General features: G+C 39.9%; 1 protein-coding gene across 40 annotated transcripts in view; it reads right to left on the bottom strand.

Moving 5' to 3' along the window:
- PHF20L1 (PHD finger protein 20 like 1) overlaps nt 1–9,146 on the bottom strand; it is a 69,939-nt gene extending 60,793 nt beyond the window's left edge. For 9 of the 40 annotated variants that reach the window (XM_070632071.1, XM_070632074.1, XM_070632077.1 and 6 more), the window contains exons 1-2: nt 8,833–9,146; nt 6,602–6,721 (exon numbers count right to left, since the gene is read on the bottom strand). In XM_070632071.1, the coding sequence (XP_070488172.1) occupies nt 6,602–6,684 (83 nt within the window). In that variant the 5' untranslated portion in view covers nt 6,685–6,721; nt 8,833–9,146. Of the gene's footprint in view, nt 1–2,316; nt 2,461–6,601; nt 6,722–8,832 lie in introns of all 40 variants that reach the window. The other 31 variants (XM_070632070.1, XM_070632072.1, XM_070632106.1 and 28 more) reach the window with 14 other exon arrangements.
- Nucleotides 9,147–22,221: the final 13,075 nt, after the last annotated feature.

Genomic DNA, 22,221 nt, shown 5'->3' with positions numbered 1-22,221 from the left:
CATCACTAGAGCCACTCAGGAATGCAGATGGCCTAGGAACACTGAGCCCATTTACTCCCTGAAGCTGAGGCTCAAAGCTTCAGGGTGTCGATTAATAAGGCAATGGGTTGCAGTAAAGGGATCACTAGACTTGGAGCCAAAAGAACCTGGCTATGAGATGACGCTTGGCTAGATGAACAGGAATGAACAGTCTGAACATCTCCGTTCCTCAGATCTGTCACTTCTACACTGGTAGAGATCATCCCTGTCAACCCTGACAGGGTTCTTGTAAAAGTCAAGTGACATAATGAATATTTTCTATAAATCCTAAATCACTACAGAAATCATATCTCATAAAAGCCAATCCATGATCAACTATAACCACAGATAGTGTTGTTTGATTTAGCAACAAGAGCCTAAACCTCAACGACCACACAGCCAGGTGGGGCTGGAGACGACAGCAAGAGGAGGAGCAAGAAAACTAGAGCACGTCAAAGTACATGCAGGTCAACAGGTTCTATTCTATTCTACTGAAAAAGAGCAAAAAAGATTTTTGGATCATGTATCACTTTGCAATGTACTAATGTTTTATTTATTTTATTTCCTCCAACTAACATAAACAATTAAAACAGACTACAAATTCAAAAAATAATCCTGGATATTTCCACTGCCATCCACCTCAAAAACGTTATCTTCGGGTTAATAATTCTGTACAGTCTAGACCAGCGGTTCTCATGTGGTCCCCAGACCAGCAAGACCAGCAGCATCAACAAACAGCAAAACGCAAATTATTGGGCCCCACCTCACACCTGCTGAATCTGAAGCTGTGAGCGTTGGGCTCAGCAAACAGACCCTTCAGGCGAAGGGAATCAATGAACTTTGTAAAAGAATCACTTTGTTAGTGAATTGTTACCACATGGAAAGTCAGTGAGTTAAAGCATCCTACTGGACAAATATACTCTTTTAAGCCAACAGCTATGATTCTAAGTAATTTCAAAATTAAACAGTTAATTAAAAAGCATTTAAATGAGTGGGAGAGCAGACTGGAGAAAAGATGATAAGCTGCCCAATACTAGTAAACTCCAAATACTTCAAACCTCTATATTTTTGCTCCAAATTCTATATAATTTTTCACTTTTTTCAACTCATTTTCTCTTCTTCTGGTGACCAGAAGTTTTTAGCAAGCTGCATATGACTTCTACGCCTTGTCTATCTTACTCCTGCCTGAAGTGCATATTATTTACCTATCTAAAAATGATATTAAAAAAATCTGTCATCACTGAATAGGTGAAAAATAGATAAAAGAGTTTGAGTTTCTAATTCAAGGAACCTGAAAGACCATCCAGTATGCCACACCCTCACTTTCAGGACATTAAAGCAGAGAAGTAACCCTCCGAAATCACACAGATCACAGCAAACAGCACCTAGAACCCACATTTTCTGACTTTCAGTTAAATTTAGTTTTTCCAATACTCCTTTTCTCTTGCCTTGCAAGAAAACAAAGATAAGCAAAAAATGTAAGCATATAAGACAAAGCTCTATAAAAAATAAATCAACAAACGGAAAGAACATTAGGGCAAGAACAAGAACAAAGCAGGTATGCTTTCAAGTCAATGCCTCTACTCCGCCCTACTTCTAATCTGCTTTCAGCACCTATGGTGGGGGAGGGAGGGAGGGAAGAACTTTCTCTCCGCAAGTTTATGGGGCTTTCTTCCGTGAAAATTTTAAAAACTAAACAACTAAAACGTTTGTGCACTGGTGCAGACTTGCTGGAGGATTAAAGTGAGGGTTCACTTAAATCTTAAGATTCAAAATATGTGACTTTCTGAATGTAAACAATCTCAGAATTTTTAAAAAAATCTTAAGAGATTTCAATTTAGAGTTCTTGGCAGGAAGAATCCTTAATCTTAGATTTTCAAAGGTAGTTAGCAACTCAAAATAAGAAATCAATATTTTTCAAGTACATACAGATTTAGGAAAACACAATATACAAAAGACAAAATTGTATTCCTACTAGCATAAGAAACTGTATATTAAAAGAATTCACCTAATGTTTCTACAAATTTCAAACTCACCTAATATAATTTAAATACGATTTCAGTTTTAAAATTTGCTCTCCATACTACTTTTCAGGAGTACTCGTCTATTCCAAATACGGATCACACAACGTATCTCTACACAATGTTTTCCTTTAATTAGCTAAATCCTATTAGAAAAAAGCAACCCTTTTTATTCAGAAAATATGTACTTTTATTTAAATTGTACTTGCTACAATCTAAATTTCCTCAATTTTCCCACTCTATGAAAATTCTGTTCAAGAACATTTTAAAAACTCACATTTGCAAATGTTCCATACAGTTCAAAAACTCCAAATGTGTGGAAACGGCCTTTTGCCAATTCAAATTTACACTGTTCTATCAAACTCTGATACTTGGAGGCATCTCCACATTTTTTTATCTTTCATTTTCCTTTCCTTTAGATCTAGAAGAGATTAAATAGAAATATTCTCAAAAAGGTCAGAAGAGCATAACTCATCTGAATGTTTTACATTGACACTATAATTTCAAATTTATTTTAAGAATAACACCAGAGCATATCACTTGATTTGTTTTGTTTTCATAACTAAGTCACTTGCTGTAGAGTAACTATTTCAATCAAAAGAAGTTAAATCAGTAGTCAAAACTAGTTTGATTTCATCACTTCTTACTGAACAATATTCAGAATGACCAGATACTTTAATATTTGCAAAGGTGCTTTGTAAACTATAAAACTCTGCAGAAACATAAAGATTTTATTACCACCTCAAAAAAATGGTTTATAGCTTATTGCAATTACAGGATTTCCTTTTACATTCCAGGCCATTCTCACGTCAAAACTAAAGCTACATTTAAAAACTTATATACTTAAGTTTTCCGATCCCCAAAGATTTTTTTTTCAGTTTTCTCTTCCCTTGCATTTACCTCAGTGGTTTATAATCATGTATTATTTTGTAGAATTTGAAGCAAGTTTAAATACATTATTTTATTGAATCCTTAAAGTAATCCTGTGAGTAAAATCCAGTAACACTGCTTCCATTTTAGCGATAAGCCAACCAAGTTCAAGGACTTACTCATATTTGCAGAATCAGAAAATGACAGTCTGAATTTGAACCTGCCTCTTTTGTCTTCAGAATCCACTTACAGTGTCTCCAATATAACTTCAACTCTGAACTTTCTCTCTCCCCAAATACATTCCTGTATCCCGTTTTCATTCTCATGATGTTACTGCATTCAAGAGATTATAAAACTGGTATGTCAAGGTTTGGATGTACAGAGGATGCAATGGAAAATATGGAGATGATATAGAAAATGATTGTGTGAGCTATGAACACTGGCATACTAAAAGTCTTTGAACAATTTTTAAATTAACAGATCATTGAGAAAGAAACTAAACAAAACGTGTTAAGTAAAACTACAAAATTTTTAAAAATTAAAGCAATACACACTACTAAGAGTTCGGTTTATAAGTCTAGAAGAGAGCCAAAGATCAAAAACGACACAGCTGAACTGAAGACAGCTGGCCTCTCCACAGCTTCTCGGGCCTGCATCCACCAGCATCAGTAAAGAGTTAAACCGACAATGAGTTTTCCGATGTAGATGGAAAGCTACTTGGAAAACAAAAAGTAATAAATCACTACTTAAAAATGCAGAGTGTATTCTATTTTTAAGGATGAAATATCTTCCTGAACTTTAAAGAATACGTGGTATGGTTTGCTCAAGCAGTAATAATGTAGTTTTCCTAAGAAAAACAGATTGAGTCTTCCTATAAAATCAAATCTACCCAAACCTAAAAGTGGGAGCTTAGCTTCAGTTTATTTCTGCCCTCTAAATTCAGAACTTATCCTTCTATTTCCACACTTGATCTTAACCAAAGGGTCAAGAAGCAATATCCTTTTATTTCTGGGGCATATACTAAAAATTATTTTCCTTTTTTATATAGGAAAATCCTTTTACATACAGGATAAATTGCCAACTGGGGTGTTCCACTATCACAAATTTCCCTTTGCACTTCTCTTTAAAAAGTAATGTATCAACCTGTGGCAAGTTATTTCCTTTGTAATAGGTATACTGCCTATTGTAAATGTTCTGAGTGCAGAGACAGCAAGCAGTATTTGCATTCCTGCTCGTCCCTCCCTATCCAATGCCTGTAACAGTTAAAAAGACATTTCTATCCAACAGGGACTCAATACTTTCCCAAATGAATGGAATAAATGTGGCAGACTAAGCATTCAGTATGCATGCAACAGAAGAAAATAAGCAAGCAAGCAGGGAGCTCACTAGTATTAAATCTAGACTTCATCAGTGAGCACACAGCACATCATCGCCCCACCTAAGCACAAGCACTTAGGAGTTTCTTGCTAAGAAGCATCAGACAATGAAAAAATTTAAGCTACAACTTTCATTTGTTCTCTGAAACTCCAAATACTCTAAAAGCACACTCAGGCTTGATTTTGAAAGTAGTTCTTTTTTTTACCATCTTTTTAACTACTGAATCATCAATTTAACAGCTGTTGAATCAGGAAACATTTCACCACTAAAAGTGAATCTCCTACTGACACCAAAGCTGATTATGTTAATATCCCTAAAAACCACTGAGAGAACTAATAAACCATGTGCTTCTCCAAACTGGAAGCTAGTTCAATTGCAATTTTGTCAGTTTAGAAGCCTACGCAAATACAATAATATGAATTAACTAGTGATTCAAAAAGCCAGTAACTTTTAAAAAACGAAAAAAAATAAGATTAATATTAACATCAAAGAAGAAGTACCATTTCTCGTATTCTTCAATTACAAAGAGATTCAATAGTGTGCCTTCAGAGTGAAAAGCTTCTTTTGGTCAAATCAGAACTAAAGATAGCAATTCCTGACCAAAGCGGCATCTTTTGTAGTACAGTCTAATGCAATGACCCTCAGCCAGGAGCATGAGTGCTTCCCCATGAACATCCGGCAACATCTGGAGATAATTTTTAGCTTCATGACTATGAGAGATGCTACTACTCGGCCCCAGGTGCTCCCAAGCCCCTCCTGAGAACTACTGTTACACTCTCCACCTGATGAGAGTAACAATTAAATCCCCTAAAAACAACTACCCACTGAAATGCAGCTTGAAGCCATGAGAGGAAATAACTGTGCCTTCCTGCTTTACACTGTAGTTTCAAACTGTCTCAAGCAGAGCCCAAGACAGAGCCCATTAAGCTGGAGGTGAGGGACATACACAGAGTTCTAATGCCAGACACTAAGAGACAAAAACCCCAGCCTGATCTGAAGTCAAATATCATGACTAGACAAGATTTCTCTGCCTGCCATTGCCAACTCAGGAAGCTGACTTAAAGCAAATCAACCAAAAGCAAATCTACAAAATGTCCACTATGTTTCTAAGGGAGCTGTAATGAGAAAAAATGTCAAAAGGTCTGGAGTTGCCGAACCCCTAGACCCTGTATCAAAATGAAAAGGCCTCAAGAGGAGCTGAGGCAGCCCCACCCCCAGGAGAGGAACCGCTCAAATGCCCCTCTCAGGGTAGGGGCTGAGAATGGCAACAAGAGACACCATCCCAGAGAGCAGAACTAGAGGCCAGCTAATAGGAAAAGGAATGCGTTCCCTGGGAGAAAGAGGGAATCCTCATTATTCCTACGTGGTCCCGTGTCCCTTGTGTGCCGCTTTCCCCTCTCTCCTTTCCAGGTGGTTTTACCCCTTTATGTAAGGGGTATGTTGGGGTGTCTAAATTCACCACCTATCACAGACGGCCAGAATGGGAGAAGAAATAAGAGAAGGTCTGGAATGACTGCCCATTTAGTACGGGAGACAGTAATAACCTATCTTTAGGCCACGGCCCTCTAGGGAAGGAGGAGGTAAACTTGGTTTTTGGTTTTAGGTAGGCTAGTGAATAATGACTACTAACCATCAACATATTCTGTAGTTTGAAAGCCAAGAAAATAGACTTATATCAAGTTTTATCCAAAACTTGCGAAGCTGGTTGTTTGGATTAATCCCCTCCCTCCCACCACCAGTCAAGCTCCTGTTAAGTACACACAGGTACTGATACTCTCTCTGTATCTTATTTTCAGTTCTCGAACACCTAAAATGAAAATGAAAATATTTAGGTGTTTAAGAACTGAAAATAATTATATAAAATATGAGATATAGAGACAAAAATGCTAAACTTACACAGGGCAAGCCTGGTGGCGTAGTGGTTAACTTCGCACACTCTGCTTCAGCGGCTGGCATGTCACGGGTTCGGATTCCAGGCACAGACCTACACAGTGCTCTCAAGCCATGTTGTGGTGGTGTCCCACATACAAAACAGAGGAAGACTGGCACAGATGTTAGGCCAGTAACAATCTTCCTCAAGCAAAAAGAGGAAGACTGGCAACAGATGTTAGCTAAGGGCCAATCTTCCTCGATTAAAAAAAAAAACTGCTAAACCTGCAAAGTCTATTGAACAGCAGGAAACCTAAAAACAATGTATACATGTATTCAAAATGCGACTACATTAATGTTTCTGCCATTGTCAGGAGAACAGCAACTAACCATCATAGGTAAGGCTACAGATGTGCTTTAAGTTAAGAGTTCCATATTTTCCATACCATTTTTGTAAATAGTCCAGTGCCTCCAAACGAGCACCAATCTCAAAAGTGATTCCAGGACGATTTGGGGGCTTTTTGCTCATCTTGAGATCCTATTCTTCAATATTTTCTTTTCACTACCTCAAGAGAAAAAAAAAAAGTTAGATTCCGATGCATAAAATGCACAGGGAATTAAACAGAATTTTAAAAACATTACATGAGAAGTTAAAATAACTGCCAAATTTTAAAGAAATTTGAATGATTATTACGAGTATCTCTAGGTAAAGTACTGTGCAACTTGCAGGCAATCTTGAAAATGAATTAAGAAAAAGGACATAGAAAAGATAACTACTTAAAAAGAATGAATAGATGGGCATTAAAACTTGCTAATGGCTAAAATGCTTTAAATCTTAATTTGAAAATACCCAAGAAAATTCTCCATAACGGCTGAAAATATTTCTCAGTCTTTGAAAAATCAAGACAGTTGAGTGTTCGGGAATATGATTATTGAAATTCTTAAGAGAACAAATTAATGACATTTTTCAACAAATATTTACTGAGTGCCTCTAATACAAAACACTAGATAAGACACTAAAGAAACACACAAAGATGGAAGATGAAGTAGACACACTCCTCTGCCAGGGAAGATTTTAAGAATTCCTCTTGTGATTAGGATTTTCATTACCTATGATCTCACACCCTGCTGGCAAATGAGTCAGTAATTTTAACATACAAAGTTGCAGAGGAAATTTCTTTCTTACACTTCACATTCAATAAGCAATAACAATATGGATATATTTAACTCTGAGAATTTATTTCTACTATATTTCAACATAAGACAGTGCCCACATTGACAATAAAAGTGGTTGTAACATTCAAACAAAAAACTACAAAGGAGTATCTATTCCTCTCTAGATCACTGACAGGTGGACTATTCACTATCCTTGTGGCCTCACTGGACACCCAGCACACCTGACGCAGCCTCTTTGCACTAACTAGTACTTGAGAATCTGAATGCATTCTGAAATAGCATAATCAAAATATAACAGGTAATCAGGAGTGCAAACCTGCTGTTACTGGAAGAGAGGTGGGATCCTGAAAACCTTTTTGTTATTTAGAATTACTAATAGGACTATACTTCCTCCCAGTTTAAAAAAGAAAACACACAACTGTGTCATTTTTTTTTAATGGCTTGGTCACAGTTCAAAAAGGACAAAATGTAACAGCAAACAGAAAAGCCAGCTGTCCTTTCCTCTTTGAAAGAATCCGATAGGTGAGGGGAAAAAAGTAACACCAATACCAATACCGGCCAGGAAAATATGTAAAATCAAACTCAAATATCCATGGTTGGGGGCGAATATCCTCCAGCCACGGCAACAGCAAGGATTAGTGCATTAAAAACTTAACAGGAAGCTTGGCCAGAGGGTATTCAGTGTAAAAAGAGCAAACCTATGAATATTTTTAACAGAGGTGTGCAACATACACGGCAGTTACTTAAACGTTTGTGTAGAAATCGAATCAACCTTTTCTTTTGTTCTTCACAGCAAGAAGAACTTCGTAAGGGGGCAGTTCACTAACATTTCCTAGGATCAAACTTAGAACCCATAAGAAGTAACAGTAAAGATCTATAATCCCCCAGTGACACTTCGAGAAGAGTAACCACAAAAAGCTAGATTCCCTTTTTCTTGGGTGGAGAGGGGAGGATGACGAGGGATTCGAATTAATGAAAAAAAGTAAGACAAAATAAGACAGTCAACTGGGGAGGGGAAAACTTGGAGCAAAAAGAGAACGGGGGGCAGAGAGAACGGAGAGGAGTAAAAACAGGAAAGAAAGCGAAAAAGAATGGCAAATATATATATAAGGATGGTGAAAGGTGTGGGAGATGAAAGCCGGGACGGAAGAGAAAATTAGCCAAGGAGACACACCACCGGGAAAGTGAAGCAACGGGCAGGGAATGGCCACGGGGCGACGCGGGGCTGGCGGGGGATGGCAAGAGACAGACAGGAAAGGCTCAGACAGGGCTGGCAGGGAGCCGGAGAAGCCTCCAGGTTTGACAGGCGTCCGGCCCTCGGCAGGGGGGAAGGAAGGGAGGAAGACAGGGAGCGGCGGCGCCCAGACAATAGGGGCGGCGAGTTGTGGGGAGGGACGCGGGAGGGGAGCGGGCCGGAGAGAGACATCAGCGCGGGGGCGTCCCGGGCGGCCAGGCGGGGGCCAGGCGGCCTCCAGGCCCTGCCGCCGCCGCCGCCTCTTACCGACTCGGCCTCCTCTCCGCACAGCAGCCGGGCCGTCCGGGGCCGAGCCGGGGCACGAGCAGGGCGGCCAGCCCGGGCCTCCGCCTCCGCCCAGGCAGCGGCCGGGGAGGGAGCAGGAGCGGAGCGAGCTCGGGCCGCAGCTCCGCGTCGGGCCCGAGGTCGCGCGGGAGGGAGCAAGTCTGAGCTCTCAAGCCCGCTCGGTGTCCGCTGCCATCGCCTCCTCCGCTGCCGCCGCCACCGCCGCCACCGGCCAGCCCTGACGCGACGCCGGGCCCCGGTGACGTCAGCAGCCCGCGACGCGCCGGAAGCAGGCCTGGGCGCGTCACGTGACTCGCGAGGGTTGGGCCCGGAGCGCGCAGCCGATTGGAGGGCCGCCCTGGGAGGCGGGGCTTTGCGGCAGTTGGCAGGCGCCTAGAGGGCGCGGCCGTGGTTAGCGAAGGAAGGAACGCGAGCTCTGGGAGCCCATTGGCGGTTGGGAGGTGTTTGACCTTTTAGAGATGAGGACCAAGCCGGTTGAATGTTATTGCTGATTTTATGGGAACCAAGTTCCCAAAACTCCTCAACCCCAGCACACTGGGCAAACTTTTGTAAATGCATTTCGCGCTTTCTTAGGTATCCGCCCCATTCCGTATTAAGAATAGAGCAAAGGGTTACTGTCGTAAAGTCAATAAACCTCTATTGAGTGAATACTCTGTGGCAGGCACTGTGCAGTAAGTACATCACATGACCACCCCAATCGCACAGTTGTACAGCTCTCCATAGACTAGGAGAGGCATACAATACAAAAGGCGGATATTACTAAGACATTGTGTCTGTGTGACTGAGGAACCTATGGCTAAATTGATGTGACTTCCCCAAGACTACACAGCTAATGATAGCAGAACTACTTTTATTCTATACCTACCATGTCCCCAAATCTGTTCTAGGCACAGGAGAAAATGTCTCCACCATAGGGGGAAAACCAACAGGAGAACACAGCAATATTGAGATGAAACATCTTTTTTGTCTCTCTTTGCAGTAAACCACTCTGGCTCTCAAGCTTTCTAAATGCAGCATTGCATACAAATAACACTTATATTTATCGTGCTTTACATGGAGTTAAAATAGCAAAGTATCTCTCTTTAAGCTTCAATTATAGTGAGATTCAGTAATTTAAAAAACCATATTCAGATCCTTTTTTTCAGCGGACATTCATTTAGCACTTACTATGTTACTAATAGCAAGTTAGACTGAGCATGGCAATATATAGAAAAGATGTAAATAAGACAATCTCTAGTGGACATTTTTTCTTTTTTAAAGATTGGCACCTGAACTAACAACTGTTGCCAATCTTCCTTTTATTTTTTCTGCTTTTTCTCCCCAAATCCTCCTAGTACATAGTTGTATGTTTTAGTTGTAGGTCCTTCTCGTTGTGGCATGTGGGACGCCACCTCAACGTGGCCTGACAAGCAGTGCCATGTCTGCACCCAGGATCGGAACAAGCGAAATCCTGGGCGCCAAAGGGAAGCACGGAAACTTAACCACTCGGCCATGGGGCCAGCCCCTCCAATGGACATTTTTCTTCTTGTTTTTTGGTTGCCCAGCATCTGAACTCCCTTTTGACGTTTGGGAAATTTCCCATCATGGCTGTCATTAGTGCACTATACCACGTATTTTCAGAATTGTCTGGACACGTGGCAGGATTATACTTTTGACCTTCCTTAGAATTATGTGTGGCCATTTGATTCACTTTGGCTGATAAAATGAAATTGGACCTGAGCTTTATTATTGTCAGCTGGTGATTTAAAAAGCCAGTTGACCAAGCTTTCTGTCTCTGGAACAGTGAACAGCAATTTTTGAGATGGTGGCTACTCTAGCAACCCAGGTTCTAGACAGATTATGATAAACCCAGAACCCACTGCTAATCTACAACAGATAAGTAGTACAAAAAAAAAATTTATATTTGTTGTTTTAAGCTATTGAGATGGGGGAGTTGTTTGTTACACAGCATAACCTAATGCAAACTGACAGATACACCCATTATATGAGTCTTGGAGGCAGAGTCAACTTTGCACAAATAAGATGAAAATATCAGAAACTCATGTTCTCAGTCTCCCTTTCAGCTAAAGTGCTGTTCTCAGCTTTGCTAATTAGACTCTTTCCCTGAGGACTGTGTATCAGAAGCTGCTAGTAATGCTCAAAATAAGAAAAATTTTCTCTGGCAGCAGTGGCAGAACCAGAGATCAAATTTCTGACTTTCAGCCTAGAGCTAACTAACCAAACCCTGGCAGAACCCCTGCCGACCCACAAGCCGGTAAGCAAGAAAAAAATAAATATTTATTGTCATACATCACTGAAATTTTGAGATTGTAATTTAAATAAAGTATATGCACAAAGAATAACACAGGTTCTATCCACTCTCCACTGTTTTTTGAGAATTCACCAATCTACCCTGGAAAGATGATTCATTCATTTTGATTGGGACTTAACGAGGGACCCCTCCAATAATGCCATGTGAAAGAAAAACAATGGAAATAAGGTCTTATGTCAATTATTCCTGGCTTGAGTGGATTGTATAGGTGAGCATTCTCGATAAAGTTAATACCGTCCCCCAGAGGACGCTTTGGGAATAGGGGTGTCTGTGTATTTTTAGTTGTCACGTGACTGGGGCAGGGCACTGGTGCAATTTAGTAGGGAGGGACAAGGACTGCTAGACATCCTGAAATCACAGTGCAGTCCCATACCTTTGAGAATTGCCCTAGGTCATGCATGACTTTTGAATGTTCCTCCAGACATTTATGCAGGTGAAAAACTTGTTTATAATTATCTGAGCCTAGAACTCAGTTTTACACATAAGCACAAAGTATTTGGGGAAGGTTGTAATATACATTCAGTTTTCCAGGAATGAAGCCACTATGCAATATGAGGGAAGACTCTCCTTTTTTATGAACATTCTGAAGTGTTTATCCCATTTTTGAAAACCATGTCACCAATGGCAAAGCTACTTCTAGCACCTGAGGCACTGATGGAACACACCTGTACCACTCTGCCTTTGTAGCCGGTACACTCAGGGTAAATCCAAATTTAGATGTCAGCACTTGACTACTTCATTATGTCTCTTTGTGAGTCACGGCTGAACACTTGTGTATTGAAATGTTATTTTATTATGAATTATTTCCATAAAGTTTCTTCCTCTATTATCATTGTCTCATTATATTGATTTTTTTAAAAAAATATATGTATGTAGCTTGATTATATTATCTATGAATTTAACTTCCGAAAAGTGCACAGGGTGTTACATAATATTAAAACTAAAAAGAGGGTGTTACGTCTCATAAAGCTGATAGAAAACTCAAACAAGCTATCATTGCCTCTTTTGACCATGTAGAGTCAAAGGTCAGGATCAGGGCAGCGATAAAAGATATAGAAAAGTCTAGAGATGCCTCGCCAGCTATGCAGGCAAGCTATGCATCGCTACATCCCCCCACACTCCCCCACCCAGCACACCCCTCATCCAGATGGTTAATGTTAGCCATCAGTCACTCCATCTCCAAATATAGAAAGAAAGAACTTACAGCTGTGTTTGAGCGGAACCAACCAAGCAGTGGGCAAATTATCTTGAAACAACAGTCCTTAGGCAGAAATCACTAAACTAAATTCCTCCAACATTAAAAATATGAATATAGAACCACAATATCTCCTGGAATATTTAACAACTATATATTACCTATCTTGAGGGAAGAGATAGTCACTACTAAACATGAGACATTCCTCGATTACATATAAAACACAAGAAAACTATTTTTTGTGTTTTTTCTTTAATATTTATAACTGGCATCAGGGAAGAAATTCAAAGCAATTAAAGTTTTGGGTTTTTTTTTTTTAAGAAATAGACTACTTTAGCAGAAACTTAAATTGTTTCAATAAACGCCTTTGGCATATCTCTGTATTCCAGGTGCTTAAAAAGCTTTGAAAATGGCACTGACATCACTTGCCTCACCTGCCAAAGAACTTACTTGTCTAGTCTCTCTGTCACCATATCCCTTTATCAACTGACCAGAAGTGATCATTGTTCCAGAATTACTTTCCAGTAGGTGGACTTCTAGGCCATGTGTGAACCTGACAGAGAGACATCATCTCTCCCATATGTCCACACAGCATTCTGCTCGCATTTGTAATATATTTCCCTTTGTGATTTATGGGTTTATATACCGCTTTCTTAGAATGAGTCAATCCAAAGGTTGATGGGACATTCTAGACAACTTTATTTTAGTTATTTATTTTTATTGGAAGTTCCAATGCTAATCAGAAGCTACCTGTGTTTCTGAGATTAAGAATTTTAGACTTGGCAATAATGATTTTAAGATATCAATCTGGTAGCAAAGGTCACAAAAGAGAGAAAGAATATGTTTGGCTCAGCAAAAGTTTGGAAATGCATCAAGAGTCCTGATTGACAAAGAACTCCTTTTTGTGCAGACTCCCCTGAAGCAATGGAGTGATCATAAAATTTATCATCCAAGCCTAGATACTTTTGAGAGTGGAAGGAGGTACTATTAATAATTATACCAGAAAAATAAGTGAATTCTTGAGCAGTCCCAGACAAACTGAGACAAAGCTATCTTGATCATGATACCTAGAGCAGGAAGAAATAAAGAAAAATACGGTAAAGATTTCCTAAATGGAAAAGCATTGACTATAGAATCAACTCTTTTTTTTAATTTTAATTATTTTGTTGAGGTCACATTGCGTAAATTTTAGGTATAAATCATTACATTTCAGTTTCTGTAGATAGTGCATCTTCTTCACCACCAAAAGTCTAGTTTCCATCCATCATCGTGCACTTGATTCCTCAGAAGCTTTTCCCCTTTGTGATCCTGGGACAAAGCGTGGGTTCTTCACTTTCACCTCCTCTGTTGATACTTGACGCTGCCTCTGGTTTTGTTGTTTACTGTTATCACTTCCATTGACTATGTCGGTATTTCTCAAGCTTTGCTCCATCAATCTTCTGCATGAGACCCATCTGGGCTGTTTGTTAAAATGCAAGTTCCTGGACCCTAACCTGTATCTTTGGTTGGGAGACTGGAAATCTGCATTTTAAAAGTCATCCTAAATGATCTTATGTACATGAAAGTTTCAGACCTGCAGAGCGTTAAGATTCTTTTGGTTGCATGTGATGGAAAACTCAATGCAAACGGGCTTAAGCATAAAGGGAATTTATTAATTTGTGAAATTAAGAAGGGACAAGGGATCAGTCTGCTTTCTGGGGCAGTTTGATTCAGGGATCAAATTATAGCATGTTTCCCTCTGCTTCCTGTGAGTTGGCTTTTTCAGGATCCACATCCAAACCTCCAATAGCTTCAGACTTGTCCTTACAACATCCTGATGAACATAAAAACAAGTGCCAGAAGTCATTCTGTCATTGGCCTAAATTCCCATGGTGGCCATGGGAATGACATACTGATTTGGCATGGACCTGGGTCCAATCCCCAATTAGGCAGGTGGGAGTGGAGACTGCCCAAATCTCATGGACTGAGAGACGGAAATGAGTGAGTCCTTTGAAGAAAATTGGGGTGCTATTACTTGAAAGAAAGAGATTGGAAGCTGGACAACAAAAGCAACTAATATTCATTGCAACTGGCTTATGCTGATTCTAACTCCTAATTACAATTTACAGCCATTCAACAAAGCCGAGAATCCTTTTCCTGGTTTGCAAAGCTGGAAAACCAAGCCAAATGAGAGGCAAATCTAGTGAAAGATTGACCTAACTTTCACATTCCTAATTCCTTAGGTGTTTGCTTTTAGAGGCAGTCATTACAAGATAGAAACGCTACGCTGGGGGTTGTTAAAACTCGGGAAGGAAAGGGTAGGCAACAGATCATGGCAAGTATGCAAATTAACAGTCACCAAATAATGAACACTTTTAACCTATTAGTGATAATTATTTTCGTTGAGAATGGAGCTAACAACAATTTAGTGGCATCCTCAAATATGGCAGACAGCATTCATGCATGCATTTTTTCATCATTAATTTACCTGTTTAAGCAGTCAACAAACATTCATTCAGGCTCCACCTAATGCTGGAAACCGTGTGATACAGACTGAGGGAACAGAAAGAAAAATAAAACTAGATATGCAATTCTAAGGTGACTTGCCATTATAGGGAGATGGATACAGAAACAACCAAGTATAATATGAAGCTAGATACTAATCAGTTTGAAATACAGATACTATAGGAGTGTGCTCATTCTGACTCAGCAAATCAAGGAAGCCTGCATAGAGGAAGTGGCATTTGAAAGATGCCTTGAAGGATGGTTGAGCTTCAAATAAGAGTTCTATGCAGACTCCAAAATTATTATTGCCTTATAGTTGTTTATAGTTTTGATTCAAGCTCTAAGAAATAAGAAATATCCTTCTACTTCCATTTCTTTCCCGTAAGTATTTATTGAACATCTGCCATGTGCCAAGTACAGTGCTATGTCTGAGGAGCATCATGATGAATAAGCTTAATTCCTGATCTCAAGACACTTAACAGTGCAATCAAGTAGGCCAACACTACAAACAGATAATTTTGATCCGGTATAAGTGCCAGCATGCACGATGTGCAGGGTCAGAACATGCACTCTAACTGGTGACTTGCAATTTGTCTAAGCGTCTGTCCTCTTGGTCAGGACCAGAAAAAAATACCAACAGCTCCAGGGGAGTTGCCTGACAGATGAAAGAGTTCACCATAGTGGGGAGGGGAGGCGGTTGGGCAGGGGTAGAGAGCTTATCAGCACAAGCATTGCCACAGTCCACAGTTTTGCCTTAGTAAAAAACATTGAGGCAAAACAACCCTGTGGTCAGGTATTGGATTACTTCCTCTTTTGTATTTTTGCAAGACATTAAACAGAGCCAGTTTCACCAGGATTAGTGTAAACACCCTTTGATTTTCTTTCCTTTTCTTTTTTTTTAAGAACTAAAAGTATCATGAAGATCATAGGAAACTGTAAATTTGGAGGAAACCAATCCATTAACTTGCTTCTTGCTATTGTTTTTTAACAGCAACTTAAAATAAGAAAGCACATTAGAGCCAGAGATTTGGAATAAGACCAGGTATTGTACGTTAGACTCAACACTATTACCAGACGGTCTGGGGACTAGACGTTTCTCTCATTCTCTTTTCCTCAAATGTAAATGGGAATTTCAAATCTGCTTCACAATGTTGTAATGAAGATTGAGTTAGATAGAACAAGCCTTACATGTTTTGCAAATCATATTTGATATACAAATACCAGGTGTTTCCTAATTTTCCTTTCTCACCTTTCACAGGGACCCATGTATCTAGTCATTGTTATCCCTTCGGGTAGTTCCAGTTTCATTCCCCATGATTCCATGAAAACACACATTTTCTGAGGACTTACTTTGTGTCAAGCCCTGTATTTGCTGCTGGAGATTTCAAAGATGAATAAGACACTATTCTTGCCACCAAGAATGCAAGCTCTTATTAAGATTTTATTATAGAGTTTTCACTGGCTAATTAATCTCTCTCAATTCTCCTCCTCTGTGCACCACACCCCCCCCCTCCATTTCTCAGTCTATCTTCTCCACATCTCTGCCTTTCTCTCTTTAAAAAAAATTATTCCCACTGAAATTCACAGATGAATGAACCCTGAGCAGACAATAAGGACGTATCTAGAGCATTTTTGAGAGACAGGAATTCTAGTTGCAAGAAATACCGTATGATCCTAAAATGACACATTGGCTACAAAGGAAGTTTGAGAACATCAATTATAAGCAAACTAAACGTAAAGGCAAATAATGAAAGTACTGCAATGAATCTGACTGTGTAGAAATTATAGATTCTAAAAATCAGAAGAAATCATTAGAGATTTCCTTCTTCTGTCACTATCTGTACACGAGATCCTCCAGTGTCATTACAAGGGAACTGAAGTGAGCCAGTTGAAATAAATCCAAATCTATCCTGGCTTGCCCTTTTTCTGATTTCTTTGTCTTTTCTTAGTATATCACTCACAACTGAATTATTATCACATTCTCCAAATATTTATATATAAATCTCCATCCCTACCCCCACATTACCTACAGGCAAAGTAACCCCCCAGTGGCATTCTGATCTTACGATCTGATCACAACTCATATTGCCAACATAATCAAGTTCTCATAAAACCAAACAGTTTGAAAATTCTTCCAAGCCAGTGTCCATGAATTATTCATAAGACACATGACAAATACCTAAGAAATGGGTAATCTGACAAATTCAAGCTGCCAACAATTAGAAAGATAGGTATGTCTCAAAAGAATTATAGGTATGGATATTGGTGCAGGGGCCTGACTGGAATCAAATCGATAAAACGTTGTTGACTGTGTTTCTCATCGAATGTACAGCCAAAGAGGTGCCAGCTTGGTATCAAAGAGATTATGACAATTCAAGGCTTCAAAGAACCTCTCCACTTGCCAACTTCTACCAACAGAAAGTAGGCTGAGAACGTTGCTTAGCCCCCAAGGAAGGCACATCCTCTAATCTTCAGAGGTGGCCAAGGAGAGCAATGGAAAAGGAAGGACTTTTACTTTCCAGAGGGTGGAGGCAAGAGCCACAAACAATTGCCTGAGTTGCCACACCTGGGGAGCAAAATCGAGGCCTTGTCAGGGGCATTCCCCATCCACAGGGGCCATGGCTCTTGTAATGTCTCATTATTTAGTTTTGGGATTTCCATGCAACAGCCATTCCTGTGTGTGTGTCCCGTTATGCCCCTTTCTAAATGGGCGAGTTTTGGTAGAAGTTATTCTGTCCCCAATTCCGGTGTTGAATGTTGGCCATAGGGGGCAAGATGGCTGAGAAGTCCCATATTGAGAGGAACCACATCAATGTAAAGATCATTATGAGATCCTGGACTTCAAGTCTATTACAATGATTGAATGTCTTCTTTGGAGAGGAAATAAATACAGCATTTTTGAAAGTAAGACAGGGAGGTAAATACTTGTGACCAAGATGGAAGACTCTAGTAAGTTACGTAGCCATTTCAAGTTATTCCCTTGCTTCTCAATGTACGTCTCCTATAGATCCCCACCCATTGTCCCAAGACCTTTCCCATGGAGAGGTATACTTCCCTATCCTACTGATGTTGAGCTTGGCCATGCAATCTGCTTTGACCAATGAAATATTAGGAAAAATTTCAGACTCCAGTTCTGGAAAAAAGTTTTAAAAGCCATTATGTATTTCTGCCAGCTCTCTTGTTCTTTTCCCTCTGCACCAAGAAGAACATGTCCCACATAGGGGCTGATCCTCCAGATCCGCCTCCGGGAATGAAGGCACAGATGGCAGAGCTATAGCCAACTTGCAGCCAACGTAGGACAAGATATGTTGGTCAGATTCAAGCAAAGAAGCAGAACCACTAGGAACGATGCAGAATGTGCAACTTTTTAAAGTAAAGATTGAACCTTACTTACTATACAATTCTAGACACTGGTAAGAGAGCTTCAGTTTGGCTGTTTCAGGGGTGCTGAACCTGAATTTGTAAGACAGTTGGTCAGGATCAAAAGACTGGCATGAAGCGAGGGTGAGCGGGGACAATTGGAATACACGAAGAGCCAGTTGGAACATGATTCCATCTATCACTGAAATCCATGTTGGCTTCTTCCCATCTCTAAGCCTCCAGCCTCGTTGCTGTGGATGCTTTGCAGGAGAAGCTGGTATTCTTGGGGCAAAGCCACATTCCTGGACCAGGATTTGGGAAGCTGAAGGAAGCAATTCCTTAGGGATAGGAGCTTTGGGCCCAGTTCATGCAGTGAGCCAGCAGATCTGTGAAAATGTGCATGAGCTCCAACACAGGCCGACCCATATGGACCTTCTAAGGATGACCATGGCTCCTGCTCCACTCTGACCTTCCAAATCTTGCACAAATTGCACTTGTGACCCATCCTCACCAGAAACACGAAGGAAAGGAATTCTGAGACATGTAGTTCAGCTTAGCCAAGTTGACACGTTTCAAAGTCACCACGAGGGACAATAAGAGTTTATTGCTATAAGCCACTAAGATTTAATTTTTACTGTAGCATAACTGTGATACAATGGTTAGCCTCTGAATCCTTCCACATCATTAGCCTTTCATGTTTTGGCCCATATATCTCCTTCTGATAAAGTTTTGTGCTATCTGTAGCAAAAAGTCAAGCCAGACTTAGATGGTATAAAATCCTATGCATTTTTTATTGAGTGCCTAGTGTGCGCTAGACTCTATGCTCAGCATAGAAACCATAATAGCAAACTGGAAAAGCATGATCCCTATTCTCCCAAAGCTCACGGTACAGCAGGAGAGACCAACATCAATAAACACCTGGTTCATTAACTTTAATTGTGATGTATGCTCCAAAGGAAAAGTACTATGAGACCTAGAACCCGATCTGGGAGCAACAGAAAGGCTGCTCATAAAAAGAGCTATTTGCACCTAAAAGATGAGGAGAGACAGAGGCTGGGGAAAGAGATGGCCAGGGGTCAAGGAAACAACCTGTTCAAAGGACTTGAGGTGGGACCAAGCTAGAGAAGCTGAAAGAAAGCCAGTAGAGGCGAATTGCAGAAGAAAGATGGGGTGTGGTGAGGGAAAGATGAGGCTGAAAAATAGGGAGGACCAGACCCCACAGGGCCTTGTAGGCCATGGAGAGGATTTTGAACTTTATCTGAGAGAGGAGCAAGGACATGGCACTGAAAGATTTAATCAGAGGAGCAACGTGATCAGATATTTATATCGAGAAGATCATTCTGGCTGTGGCTTGGAGAATGTATTGGAGTGAGGCCAAGCAAGCAACGTGATCAGATATTTATATTGAGAAGATCATTCTGGCTGTGACTTGGAGAATATGTTGAATTGAGGCCGAGTGACAGTTAGAATGTTGATGGAGAAGTTCAGGCAAGAGAAGGTGGCAGCTGGAGCTCCAGAGGTGACAGTGGAGGTGGAGAGCATATAACATTAAAGAGCTACACAGGGGACGTTGTTGATTATTCCCAGTTTTCTAGCGTGAGCAATTGGATGGAAGGTGATGCCATTCCATGGGACACAGGGTACCAGAAGAGGATGAGGCTTAGATAGGAAGGGAGACCATTAGTACATGAGGGGTTTAAGCAAGGATGGAGGTATGTTTATTTATTGGTTATAGCATTTTTAAGTTATTTTGTCAAGTACACCAATTTACATTAGCATTTCCCAAAGTGTATTCACAAGCATCCTGCCCCTCACAGAGCAGCCTGCGGACCAGCAGCGTTGTCTTCACCTGGAACTGGGTAAAAATGCAGACTCTTTACCGCTACCTCAGACCTACACTTTTCTACAAGATCCTCAGGAGATTCATAGCACGTTCAAGTTTTTGAAACATGCACGTTGAACACAAGTCTTGGGAGATGTTACATGACCAAGAGGTCTCTAGGGCAAGAGATTTGGAGAAATGGTAAGCTCATTTTTCTTGTGTGTAGTCACAAAACCCAGTATCATTTTAAAAGTTTGAGTCATCTCTATTTTAAAAACCTACTTTTCTTAAACTTTTCAAAAAAGTCACTTTATTGAGGTATGATTGCCATACAAAAAGCTGTACATATTTCATGTATACAATTTGATGAGTTTGGAGGTAAGTCTACACCCATGAAACCATCACCACAGTCAGTGCCGTAAACATATCCATCACCTCCAAAAGTTTCTTCCTGCCCTATCTCTCTCTCTCTCATTTTGTGGATAAGGGCACTTAACCTAAGATCCACTCTCCTAGCAAATTTCTAAATATACAATACAATGTTGTTAACTATCGATACTACGCTATACTGTAGACCTCTAGGAGTTGCTTATCTTTCATAACTGAAACTTTGTACCCTTTGACCAACACTTTCCTGCTTCCTCCTCCTCCTAGCCCCTGGCAACCACCATTCTACTCTCTGATTTTGTGAGTTTGATGCTTTTAGATTCCTCATGTAAGTGGGGCCATGGAATATTTGTCCTTCTGTGTCTGGCTCATTTTACTTAGTTTAATGTTCTCAGGTTCATCCATTTGTTGCAAATGGCAGGGTTTCCTTCTTTTTTAAGGTTGAATAATATTTCATTGTAGGTTATCCATTCATCCATCCATCAATGAACATTTAGGTTGCTTCTGTGTCTTGGCTATTGTGAATAATGCTGTAATAAATATGGAAGGGCAGATAGTTCTTCAAGATCCTGATTTCAATTTCTTTGAATATATACCCAGAAGTGGGATTGTTAGATCACACGGTAGTTCTATTTTTAATTTCTTGAAAAATCTCCATACTGTTTTCCGTAGTAGCTGCACAAATTTACATTCCACCAACAGTGCACAAGGATTCTCTTCTCTCCACATTCTCACCAACACTTGTTATCTTCTTGGTTTTATTGATAATAGCCATTCTAATAGATGTGAGGTGATGTGTCATTGTGGTTTTGACTTGCATTTCCTTGATGATTAGAGATGTTGAGCACGTTTTCATGTACCTGTTGGCCATTTGTATGCCTTCTTTGGAGAAATGGTCTATTCAGGTCCTTTGCCCATTTTTTAATTGGGTTGTTTGTGGTTTTTTGGCTGTTGAGTTAAAGGAGTTCCTTATATATTTTGGATATTAACCCTTTATCAGGTCTATGGTTTGTAAATATTTTCTCCCATTCAGTAGGTTGTCTTTTCATTTTGCTGATTGTTTCCTTTGCTGTGCAGGAGCTTTTTAGTTTGAGGTAGTCCCACTTGTCTATTTTTGCCTTTGTTGCCTGTGCTTTTGGTGTTATATTCAAGAAATCATTGCCAAGATCAATGTTGGGAAGATTTTGTCTGATTTTTTTTCTAGGAGTTTTACAGTTTCAGGTGTTAAGTTTAGGTCTTCAATCCATTTTGAGTTGATTTTTGTGTACGATGTGTATGATTTTTGTGTATGATAAGGGTCCAATTTCATTATTTTGCATGTGGATAACAAGCTTTTCCAACACCATTTTTTGAAGAGACTATCCTTGCCTCATTGTGTATTCTTGACACCCTTGTCAAAGATCAGCTGACTGTGTATGAGTGGGTTTATTTCTGGGCTCTCTATCTGTTTCATTAGTCGATATGTCTGTTTTTGTGACAGTATCATACTGTTTTGATTATTGTAGCTTTGTAATATATTTTGAAATCAGGAAGGGTGATAGCTCCAGCTTTTTCCTTCTTGCTTAAAATTGCTCTGGCTATTAGGAGTCTTTGTGGTTTCATACGAATTTTAGTATTGTTTTTTTCTATTTCTGTAAAAAATGCCATTGAGATTTTGAGAGGAATTGCACTGAATCTATAAATTGCTTTCAGTAGTATGGACATTTTAACAATATTGATTTTTCCAATCTATGAACACAAGATGTCTTTTCATTTATTTGTGTCTGCTTTAATTTCTTTAATCAATGTTTT

The sequence above is a fragment of the Equus przewalskii genome, chromosome 8, assembly GCF_037783145.1.
Source record: "Equus przewalskii isolate Varuska chromosome 8, EquPr2, whole genome shotgun sequence".
Lineage (NCBI taxonomy): Eukaryota > Metazoa > Chordata > Mammalia > Perissodactyla > Equidae > Equus > Equus przewalskii.
Note: the sequence above shows the minus strand (reverse complement) of the source record. Positions and strands in the feature narration are given on the sequence as shown.